This window comes from Borostomias antarcticus, assembly GCF_949987555.1.
Source record: "Borostomias antarcticus genome assembly, chromosome: 24".
NCBI lineage: Eukaryota > Metazoa > Chordata > Actinopteri > Stomiiformes > Stomiidae > Borostomias > Borostomias antarcticus.
In genome coordinates this window covers 17843046-17855545 of record NC_140257.1, presented here as the reverse complement: position 1 = coordinate 17855545, position 12500 = coordinate 17843046, and the positions used below count along the sequence as shown (strand labels likewise).

The following is a 12500-nucleotide window of genomic DNA, read 5'->3' as shown; positions in this document are numbered from 1 at the left end:
TAGAGGGATAGAGAAGATGTGGTATAGAGAGATAGAGAAGGTGTGATATAGAGATGGAGGAGGTGTGGTATAGAGAGAGGTGTGGTATAGAGAGATAGAGGTGTGGTATAAAGAGATGGAGGTGTGGTATAGAGATAGAGAAGGTGTGGTATAGAGAGATAGAGAAGGTGTGATATAGAGATGGAGGAGGTGTGGTATAGAGAGAGGTGTGGTATAGAGAGATAGAGGTGTGGTATAGAGAGATAGAGGTGTGGTATAGAGAGATGGAGGAGGTGTGGTATAGAGAGATAGAGGTGTGGTATAGAGAGATAGAGGTGTGGTATAGAGAGATAGAGGAGGTGTGGTATAGAGAGAGGTGTGGTATAGAGAGATAGAGGTGTGGTATAGAGAGATAGAGAAGGTGTGGTAAAGATAGATGGAGGTGTGGTATAGAGAGATAGAGGTGTGGTATAGAGAGATAGAGGTGTGGTAAAGAGAGATGGAGGTGTGGTATAGAGAGATGGAGGAGGTGTGGTATATAGAGATAGAGGTGTGGTATAGAGAGATAGAGAAGGTGTAGTATAGAGAGATAGAGGAGGTGTGGTATAGAGAGATGGAGGAGGTGTGGTATAGAGAGATGGAGGAGGTGTGGTATAGAGAGATAGAGGAGGTGTGGTATAGAGAGATAGAGGAGGTGTGGTATAGAGAGATAGAGGTGTGGTATAGAGAGATAGAGGTGTGGTATAGAGAGATGGAGGTGTGGTATAGAGAGATAGAGGTGTGGTATAGAGAGATAGAGAAGGTGTGGTATAGAGAGATAGAGGAGGTGTGGTATAGAGAGAGGTGTGGTATAGAGAGATAGAGGTGTGGTATAGAGAGATAGAGAAGGTGTGGCATAGAGAGATAGAGGTGTGGTATAGAGAGATAGAGAAGGTGTGGTATAGAGAGATAGAGGTGTGGTATAGAGAGATAGAGAAGGTGTGGTATAGAGAGATAGAGGAGATGTGGTATAGAGAGATAGAGGTGTGGTATAGAGAGATAGAGAAGGTGTGGTATAGAGAGATAGAGAAGGTGTGGTAAAGATAGATGGAGGTGTGGTATAGAGAGATAGAGGTGTGGTATAGAGAGATAGAGGTGTGGTATAGAGAGATATAGGTGTGGTATAGAGAGATGGAGGTGTGGTATAGAGAGATAGAGGTGTGGTATAGAGAGATGGAGGAGGTGTGGTATAGAGATAGAGGTGTGGTATAGAGATAGAGGAGGTGTGGTATAGAGATAGAGGAGGTGTGGTATAGAGAGATGGAGGTGTGGTATAGAGAGATAGAGAAGGTGTGGTATAGAGAGATGGAGGAGGTGTGGTATAGAGAGATAGAGGAGGTGTGGTATAGAGAGATGGAGGTGTGGTATAGAGAGATAGAGGTGTGGTATAGAGAGATGGAGGAGGTGTGGTATAGAGAGATAGAGGTGTGGTATAGAGAGATAGAGGTGTGGTATAGAGAGATGGAGGAGGTGTGGTATAGAGATAGAGGTGTGGTATAGAGATAGAGGAGGTGTGGTATAGAGAGATAGAGGAGGTGTGGTATAGAGAGATGGAGGTGTGGTATAGAGAGATAGAGAAGGTGTGGTATAGTGAGATAGAGGAGGTGTGGTAAAGAGAGATGGAGGTCTGGTATAGAGAGATAGAGAAGGTGTGGTATAGAGAGATAGAGGAGGTGTGGTAAAGAGAGATGGAGGTGTGGTATAGAGAGATAGAGGAGGTGTGGTATAGAGAGATGGAGGTGTGGTATAGAGAGATAGAGAAGGTGTGGTATAGAGATAGAGGAGGTGTGGTAAAGAGAGATGGAGGTGTGGTATAGAGAGATAGAGGAGGTGTGGTAAAGAGAGATGGAGGTGTGGTATAGAGAGATAGAGGAGGTGTGGTATAGAGAGATGGAGGTGTGGTATAGAGAGATAGAGGAGGTGTGGTATAGAGAGATGGAGGTGTGGTATAGAGAGATAGAGGAGGTGTGGTATAGAGAGATGGAGGTGTGGTATAGAGAGATAGAGAAGGTGTGGTATAGAGATAGAGGAGGTGTGGTATAGAGAGATAGAGGAGGTGTGGTAAAGAGAGATGGAGGTGTGGTATAGAGAGATAGAGGTGTGGTATAGAGAGATAGAGAAGGTGTGGTATAGAGATAGAGGAGGTGTGGTATAGAGAGATGGAGGAGGTGTGGTAAAGAGAGATGGAGGTGTGGTATAGAGAGATAGAGGAGGTGTGGTATAGAGAGATGGAGGTGTGGTATAGAGAGATGGAGGTGTGGTCACCGTAGGCTACCCTAACCAAAAACCTAACTCAACTCTGCCTAACCTTAACCCTAAACCTAACCCTGGCCTCTGCGTTTATGGGAACTAGTCCTTCTACACCTGCCGTAGTTAGGCTACCCCCTCTAGCCACGGCCGGTGGGCTACGCTGTCCCTGGTGCTGAACTGGACTTCCGGAGACTCGAGGTGAACCGAGAGGAGAGCGTCATGGATGACGTGTCGTAGTCGAGCACCAGGCAATTAGTTTGATTTCTGTCTGACGGGAGAGCGTGGGTGTGTGAGTCATTTAACGGCCTTATAACCGGTCTTTATTGTAAACCTCGCAGACGCACTGAGGAACAGGTAACTGAGGAACAGGTAACTGAGGAACAGGTCACGTTAGTTATGCTTTCCACCGCAGAGAGAAGTTCATGTCGTCAGCGCGCTGTCACTCATTCCCGGGGAACAGGACCGCGCAGTCACCCAGGGTGCAGGGGCGGGTCCCAAGGCTTTTCCTTCAGGTGTTTCATTACATTATTAAATTAAAAGATCACTAGGTAATCAGATCAAATTTGTTGTTTGAATCATCATCTAAGACCATATTCACCCAGAAAAGCACAAATGAAATGTTAGTTGATTCGCCGTATCTTGCTGCACTGCCATGGCGGTTTCCCACATGTAGAGATATGGGGCTCCATTGGCAGCTACAGAAAAATAGCTCCCAAATCTTTCAGTCTGAACATACGCTTCCAACGTGACGTTATACACTTCATAAAGGGTCAAGAACTGGAAATGTGATATTCAGATAGGTTTTACCACATAAGAATATTACTTTGACAAAGGCCTAGTACAGCAGCCTAGTGCAGCAGCCTAGTACAGCAGCCTAGTACAGCAGGCCGCTAGTGAACATGAATTCTAGAACACGCTTCCTCCTCCACGTACAGTATATTTCTCGCCTGTTGATGTCACCCTTACTCCTCCAGCACTGGAGTTCCCATCACACGCACGCACGCACGCACACACACACACACACACACACACACACACACACACACACACACACACACACACGCGCGCACTTCAAACCCGGATGGATGACTTCACCGTTCCGCGCGGGTTTCCTTTATGATCTCGGGATCTCCCACTTCCCTGAGCAGACTCCAGCCAGCAGCCCAGGAGGACACACCGCAGCCCTGCCTGCACACACACACACACACGCACACACACACACCTGCCACAGACCGAGGAGCTGCAGCACCGCCACGGCTCCGGACGGACTCTGCAACCTTTCGAAAAGCAAGAAACAGAGAGTAGCTGACTGATTTTCAAACGGATTTCTAGTGGACGAATTCGAAAAGTGCAATAATCTCCTAGGATTGGTTTGTAGCTCCGACGCGTCTGTTACTGCGGCTCTGCTTCTCCACTGCGCCACAATGTCCGAGGTGCTTCCGTACGGCGAGGGGAAGATGAGCGGCTACGGAGCGGACAGCGAGGTCAGTCAGATGTCCTTTAGCTGTGGACTGCAGGATACTAACTCCTTCTTTGGGGCGTCGCAGACTAAAAGACCCCCGAAGCTCGGACAGATCGGCAGAGCCAAGCATGGTAAGCGTTGGTTATTGCTTGGAGTGGACTGTTGCTTTTCTGAGTTGCTTTGATGAATGCTTTGTTGTATATTTATCAGCAACAGATTGGAGCCGATACATGCGTAATTTGCTTGAACAGTAGACGCAAATTGCCTTCTTGACAGAAATTCTTGCGACAATGTTGTTTTCTAATGAGATGGAAAAAATGATGGAATCCTATGAGTTTTATTTACATAAACATACGACTTACATTGTTGCCGCACAAGATTGCAATAGTAAATGTTATGTTTTTACGCACAAGTTTAGCTTTACGCACAAGCATGAACAGCTGTGCTAACCTCACCAGATTGGCTTTGCGCCATTATGGACAGCGCATTGTTTCAGGCTGCATGTTTCAGTTCCAAGGTCAGGACATGGGAGAGGCTAGCGCGTTAGTTGCGCCACCTGGTTAATCTTCCCCCTCTACACTGACTGACCTGGTCTAGAGGTGTGAGATAATACACTGACTGACCTGGTCTAGAGGTGTGAGATAATACACTGACTGACCTGATCTAGAGGTGTGAGATAATACACTGACTGACCTGATCTAGAGGTGTGAGATATTAACCCTCCTCTCCTCTGTTATCCTGGTCTAGTTGTGTGAGATAATAACCCTCCTCTCCTCTGTTATCCTGGTCTAGTTGTGTGTGAGATATTAACCCTCCTCTCCTCTGTTATCCTGGTCTAGTTGTGTGAGATAATAACCCTCCTCTCCTCTGTTATCCTGGTCTAGTTGTGTGAGATATTAACCCTCCTCTCCTCTGTTATCCTGGTCTAGTTGTGTGAGATATTAACCCTCCTCTCCTCTGTTATCCTGGTCTAGTTGTGAGATATTAACCCTCCTCTCCTCTGTTATCCTGGTCTAGTTGTGTGAGATATTAACCCTCCTCTCCTCTGTTATCCTGGTCTAGTTGTGTGAGATATTAACCCTCCTCTCCTCTGTTATCCTGGTCTAGTTGTGTGAGATATTAACCCTCCTCTCCTCTGTTATCCTGGTCTAGTTGTGTGAGATATTAACCCTCATCCTCTCTGTTATCCGCAGTGGTGATTGAAGACGACCGGATAGACGAGGTCCTGAATGGGATGACAGAGAAGTCGTCACCCGGCGTTTAAACACAAAGATGCCTGCAGACTTTTTCTTTTGATCACCGATTTAAAGCACTTGTCGGCTGTGCATGTTCGAGGATTGTAGGAGAACGGATGGCACGAAGCGAAGACAAGGACGGGGAAGGAAGGAAGGAAGGAAGGAAGGAAGGAAGGAAGGAAGGAAGGAAGGAAGGAAGAAAGGAAGGAAGGAAGGAAGGAAGGAAGGAAGGAAGGAAGGAAGGAAGGAAGGAAGGAAGGAAGGAAGGAAGGAAGGAGGGAGGGAGGGAGGGAGTGAGGGAGGGAAGGGGACAAAGAGACGATGGAGAGAACAAAGGGACAGAGAGATTCTGGAAAAAAAAGACCCGAGATTGATCATGAGGTTGCTGGCAATTCTCCAAACGAATTCCGATTTTAACTCCTGTTGCGCAGCGCGGTGTTGAGCCAGACCCGCTCCGCGTCTCACCCTCCGCTGAACACTGACGGATGAACTCCTCATTACTCAACATCTTCTTCCAAAAGCGCTGTAAACAACACACTACTGCAGCTGGAGTCTGATTCTAATGTCACGCTCTCTTTCTATAGTTGTACAGCAGACTAGAAGCTCCCAGACCTTATTCCCCCTACAAGCTTTGCATTGTTGATTCAATCAGCAACGTGGCGTTGAGTAGAGCTGTCCTTCCAGTCCTGGTCAAACCTAGATTAAGCATCCTGGTCAAACCTAGATTAAGCATTCCGGCGGCCGCTAAAGCTTCTTAAGGCTGACCAACAAAACACTCAAGTCTACTAAATCGAGGAGACCCATTGTAGCCTATGTAAAATACCCGTGCAATGCTAATATGTTCTTTATTATATTCGTTTTGGCTTTCACCGACCCAGATAATATATAACCATAATCCAGAACAATGGAAGGAGATTGATATCTGTCTATTGTTGCCGCAGCCCTCCCCCGCATGGACTGAAGGGCAGCCAGTCAACACCTGCGCGTCACCTTCACACGCGCACTACCGGGCGCGTCACCTTCACACGCGCATCACCGGGCGCGTCACCTTCACACGCGCACTACCGGGCGCGTCACCCTCACACGCGCACTACCGGGCGCGTCACCTTCACACGCGCATCACCGGGCGACCGGCCGAGATGGGAACATCATCATCATCATCATCTTGATGATGGGAACATCATTGCAGTTTAAATACCAGTCATGTAAAATGATGGCAAAATGTTTTCCCTCTATAATTCCTTTGTTTTGATTTGGCAGTTCTCCGTGTTTCTCTGTCTGAATTAAAGACTTGTTTCTCATCTACTTGCATGACCTGTCGCTCCCTAGCTGGCACGCTTCTTTTTAACAAGATTCATATTTGTATTTTTATATCTAAATATTTGTTATTTAAATGATATGCTAGTCGATCGTCTTACAATTCATCAACAAAATGTTTATACTACAGAGAGGATATAGAGTTTAAAACGATATAACGGAGAATCTAAGAGCTGTTTTGACGGGTCTCATTATATCGAGGGTTAGAGGTTTTTTTTAAAGACTAACTGAATGTGTTTGGGGTTTTTGCACACATCAATGTTCAACTATTATTGAGAAATCGTATACTGTGACCGAGCTTCGTTGATGAATTTGTTAGAAAATGGCGATTTTAGAGTATTGCACTGTTTACGAGGATCCTCAGATAACACAACGTTATTTCACCGATTCTGGACATTACAGTTGTTTTTTAATTTTGTTTCTTTTGTACCATTCTTCTAAAGAAACTGGATATGATTCGTTGTGCATGAAACCTTAATATTTTCAATAAAGAAACATCGTTTTATGAAGCAAAAAAGCAACAAAAATGTCATGACATTCTAAGAATGAGTCATTGTATATTATGATGCCATTTTCACTGTATTTGGTGAACTAATAAATGGTGGGATAACACGTCACCGTGTGTCCTTTGGTTTTTATTCTCACACACACACACACACACACACACACATACACACACACACACACACACACGCACACACACACACACACACGCACACACACACACACACACACACACTAGACAAACCAGAGCAGCTCCTGTCCTGCACCAGTCAGTCCTCCTGTGAATAACAACACTACTGTAGCCTACACCACTAGTCTATACTGTAGTCTACACCACTAGTCTATACTGTAGCATACACCACTAGTCTATACTGTAGTCTACACCACTAGTCTATACTGTAGTCTACACCACTAGTCTATACTGTAGTCTACACCACTAGTCTATACTGTAGTCTACACCACTAGTCTATACTGTAGTCTACACCACTAGTCTATACTGTAGTCTACACCGCTAGTCTATACTGTAGTCTACACCGCTAGTCTATACTGTAGTCTACACCACTAGTCTATACTGTAGCCTACACCACTAGTCTATACTGTAGTCTACACCACTAGTCTATACTGTAGTCTACACCACTAGTCTATACTGTAGTCTACACCACTAGTCTATACTGTAGTCTACACCACTAGTCTATACTGTAGCCTACATCACTAGTCTATACTGTAGCCTACACCACTAGTCTATACTGTAGTCTACACCACTAGTCTATACTGTAGCCTACACCACTAGTCTATACTGTAGCCTACACCACTAGTCTATACTGTAGCCTACACCACTAGTCTATACTGTAGCCTACACCACTAGTCTATACTGTAGTCTACACCACTAGTCTATACTGTAGTCTACACCACTAGTCTATACTGTAGCCTACACCACTAGTCTATACTGTAGCCTACACCACTAGTCTATACTGTAGTCTACACCACTAGTCTATACTGTAGTCTACACCACTAGTCTATACTGTAGTCTACACCACTAGTCTATACTGTAGTCTACACCACTAGTCTATACTGTAGTCTACACCACTAGTCTATACTGTAGCCTACACCACTAGTCTATACTGTAGTCTACACCACTAGTCTATACTGTAGCCTACACCACTAGTCTATACTGTAGTCTACACCACTAGTCTATACTGTAGCCTACACCACTAGTCTATACTGTAGTCTACACCACTAGTCTATACTGTAGTCTACACCACTAGTCTATACTGTAGTCTACACCACTAGTCTATACTGTAGTCTACACCACTAGTCTATACTGTAGTCTACACCACTAGTCTATACTGTAGCCTACACCACTAGTCTATACTGTAGTCTACACCATATGACCAGGAGCTGTCACATTGGAACATTCAAAATGGCGTCCGGGTTTCTCCCTGGGCTTGGTCCAGGAGTGTCAGCCTCCACACTGTTATCATGTTACTCATGTGGGCGGGGCTAAAGGCCATGTTTGAGGCTATAAACAGGAAGTGAAAGAGGATGAGAACAACACGTCCTTGTGAAGCACACGCTGTTACACACAGCCCAACTACTGCACTGCTGCTACCCGCTACACACTCCTCCTACAGCCTGGGGTCAGGGTCATGAGGGGGAGACTCAGGGTTATGGAGGGAGAGACTCAGGGTTATGGAGGGAGAGACTCAGGGTTATGGAGGGAGAGACCCTCAGGGTTATGGAGGGAGAGACTCAGGGTTATGGAGGGAGAGAGACTCAGGGTTATGGAGGGGGAGACTCAGGGTTATGGAGGGAGAGACTCAGGGTTATGGAGGGAGACCCTCAGGGTTATGGAGGGAGAGACTCAGGGTTATGGAGGGAGACCCTCAGGGTTATGGAGGGAGACCCTCAGGGTTATGGAGGGGGAGACCCTCAGGGTTATGGAGGGAGAGACTCAGGGTTATGGAGAGAGACCCTCAGGGTTATGGAGGGAGACCCTCAGGGTTATGGAGGGAGAGACTCAGGGTTATGGGGGGAGACCCTCAGGGTTATGGAGAGAGACCCTCAGGGTTATGGAGGGAGACCCTCAGGGTTATGGAGGGAGACCCTCAGGGTTATGGAGGGGGAGACCCTCAGGGTTATGGAGGGAGAGACTCAGGGTTATGGAGGGAGACCCTCAGGGTTATGGAGGGAGAGACTCAGGGTTATGGAGGGAGAGACCCTCAGGGTTATGGAGGGGGAGACTCAGGGTTATGGAGGGAGACCCTCAGGGTTATGGAGGGAGAGACTCAGGGTTATGGAGGGAGAGACTCAGGGTTATGGAGGGAGAGACTCAGGGTTATGGAGGGAGAGACCCTCAGGGTTATGGAGGGAGAGACTCAGGGTTATGGAGGGAGAGACTCAGGGTTATGGAGGGAGAGACTCAGGGTTATGGAGGGAGAGACCCTCAGGGTTATGGAGGGAGAGACTCAGGGTTATGGAGGGAGACCCTCAGGGTTATGGAGGGAGACCCTCAGGGTTATGGAGGGAGACCCTCAGGGTTATGGAGGGAGACCCTCGGGGTTTGACAGACAGACCTGGAACTCTTTGCACCTGTTTGAGGTTTGTGAGGTCAAACTTGCCACCATTTCCCAGAGCTTGATTTAACCACTGCCTAGAAGGCATCTACATTATTTTTACAGAATCAGCAATAACAACGTAACTCCAGCTCTTAGCTTTGTCAAGTTATCAGAATCAGAATCAAGTCTTGTGGGCAATTTCCATTAAAGTTAGCTACTGTATAACAGTGGACCGGTAGTAAGGCAGTAAAAACAATAACAGTGTGTGTGTGTGTGTGTTTGTAGCTGAACCCACTTACATCATCTTATTGATGACCAGCACTTAGTCAGAAAGACAGATAGAGCATTGACTTGCTGTTGTTTATGTTCAGTTTCTTCAGTTTATCTGAAGACGATTCCGTCCACAGCTCTCACTCCCACACACCTGCCCTGCTCCAGAAACACAACATGGAGGATCAAAGGCTCCTTCCTGGAAGAGAATGTCTGTGAGGGCGGCTGATGACTCCGCAGATAGCAGAGCCAGCTGAAGAGGTCAGCTCAAACACAGGTGTGTGTGTGTGTGTGTGTGTGTGTGTGTGTGTGTGTGTGAGAGAGAGAGAGAGAGAGAGGGACAGCAGAGCCAGCTGAAGAGGTCAGCTTGGACGGACACAGACCACCCCATCCTGCCCACCAGACCTCCCCATGCTGCCCTGTTCATAAGACCCCCACATGGTACTCATCTGTCACCGTGGAAACCCTGACATATCCACCTTAACTAGTGCAGAGTGTGTGTGTGTGTGTGTGTGTGTGTGTGTGTGTGTGTGTGTGTGTGTGTGTGTGTGTGTGTGTAGTTGTGTGCAGCTACACAGTCTGAATAGACAGTTACTGTGAGAACATGAGTACAGTACCTGGGTAGAATATCCTGTGATCTTGTTTGGCCCTTTGAGGAACAGAGATCAACCTGATCTGAGATCATCTACCAGTCACCCAACCAGGGACCAACACACAGCTCAACCTGATCTGAGATCATCTACCAGTCACCCAACCAGGGACCAACACACAGCTCAACCTGATCTGAGATCATCTACCAGTCACCCAACCAGGGACCAACACACAGCTCAACCTGATCTGAGATCATCTACCAGTCACCCAACCAGGGACCAACACACAGCTCAACCTGATCTGAGATCATCTACCAGTCACCCAACCAGGGACCAACACACAGCTCAACCTGATCTGAGATCATCTACCAGTCACCCAACCAGGGACCAACACACAGCTCAAAACCTACAGGACAGGTTCAAAACCAACGGCACATGCTGCTTCTACAGGGAGAGAGACGCTGTTTGAGGAGAGACAGAGACACACAGAGATACAGAGAGAGAGAGAGACACAGAGACAGAGAGAGACACGGAGACAGAGAGAGACACGGAGACAGAGAGAGAGAGAGACACACAGAGAGAGAGAGAGACAGAGAGAGAGACACACACAGAGACACAGAAAGACAGCGAGAGAGACAGAGACAGCGAGAGAGAGAGAGACACAGAGAGAGAGACAGCGAGAGAGAGACAGAGATACACAGAGAGACAGCGAGAGAGACATAGAGAGACAGAGAGAGAGACAGAGAGAGAGAGACAGACAGTGAGAGAGAGACAGAGACACAGCGAGACAGCGAGAGAGAGACACAGAGAGACAGAGAGAGACAGAGACAGAGAGAGAGACAGAGAGAGAGAGACAGCGAGAGAGACAGAGACAGAGAGAGAGACAGAGAGAGACAGAGACAGAGAGAGAGACAGAGAGAGAGAGACAGCGAGAGAGACAGAGACAGAGAGAGAGACAGAGAGAGACAGAGACAGAGAGAGAGACAGAGAGAGAGACAGCGAGACAGAAAGAGAGAGAGAGAGAGAGAGACAGAGAGAGAGAGAGAGAGAGACAGAGAGAGAGAGAGAGACAGAGAGACAGAGAGACAGAGAGAGAGAGAGACACAGAGACAGAGAGACAGAGAGAGAGACAGAGAGAGACAGAGACAGAGAGAGAGACAGAGAGAGACAGAGACAGCGAGAGAGAGACAGAGATACAGAGACAGAGAGAGACAGAGAGAGAGACAGAGGAGGTCCGACTGAGAGATCTTTTTTTTTCAGATGTTAAAAATAGACACTAATTACTTTTCAGCAGCAGAGAATTAAAAATAAATGACTTCTTCTTTGTGAATGTGTGCGTATGTCTGTCTGTCTGTCTGTCTGTCTGTCTGTCTGTCTGCCCAGAGGTCGGTCTGTCTGTCTGTCTGTCTGCCCAGAGGTCGGTCTGTCTGTCTGTCTGTCTGTCTGCCCAGAGGTCTGTCTGTCTGTCTGTCTGCCCAGAGGTCTGTCTGTCTGTCTGTCTATCTGCCCAGAGGTCTGTCTGTCTGTCTGCCCAGAGGTCTGTCTGTCTGCCCAGAGGTCTGTCTGTCTGTCTGTCTGTCTGCCCAGAGGTCTGTCTGTCTGCCCAGAGGTCTGTCTGTCTGTCTGTCTGTCTGTCTGTCTGTCTGCCCAGAGGTCTGTCTGCCCAGAGGTCTGTCTGTCTGCCCAGAGGTCTGTCTGTCTGTCTGTCTGTCTGTCTGTCTGTCTGTCTGTCTGCCCAGAGGTCTGTCTGCCCAGAGGTCTGTCTGTCTGCCCAGAGGTCTGTCTGTCTGTCTGTGTGCCCAGAGGTCTGTCTGTCTGTCTGCCCAGAGGTCTGTCTGTCTGTCTGCCCAGAGGTCTGTCTGTCTGCCCAGAGGTCTGTCTGTCTGTCTGCCCAGAGGTCTGTCTGTCTGTCTGCCCAGAGGTCTGTCCTGAGGCTGCAGACCCCCTCTTCTCTGACCCTGCCTCCACAAACACTGCAACAAACAAACAAACAAACAAGCAAACAAGCAGACAGGTTTGGGCTGTGAAGACGAGAGGCTGACGGGGGAATCAAAGCCAGTGAGTCGCTTGAGTGTGAATCTGAAGACAGACGTCCACAGCAGCGCAGGGAGGGACAGACAGCAGCGCAGGGAGGGACAGACAGCAGCGCAGGGAGGGACAGACAGCAGCGCAGGGAGGGACAGACAGCAGCGCAGGGAGGGACAGACAGCGCAGGGAGGGACAGACAGCAGCGCAGGGAGGGACAGACAGCAGCGCAGGGAGGGACAGACAGTGCAGGGAGGGACAGACAGCAGCGCAG

General features: G+C 47.9%; 1 protein-coding gene across 1 annotated transcript; it reads left to right on the top strand.

Moving 5' to 3' along the window:
- Nucleotides 1–3692: 3692 nt before the first annotated feature.
- On the top strand, nucleotides 3693–4994 carry camk2n2a (calcium/calmodulin-dependent protein kinase II inhibitor 2a; the record flags this gene model as incomplete). Its single annotated transcript, XM_084458181.1, has 2 exons — nucleotides 3693–3861; nucleotides 4924–4994. 2 exons carry the CDS (start codon nucleotides 3693–3695, stop codon nucleotides 4992–4994), a joined length of 240 nt encoding a protein of 79 aa, XP_084314307.1.
- Nucleotides 4995–12500: the final 7506 nt, after the last annotated feature.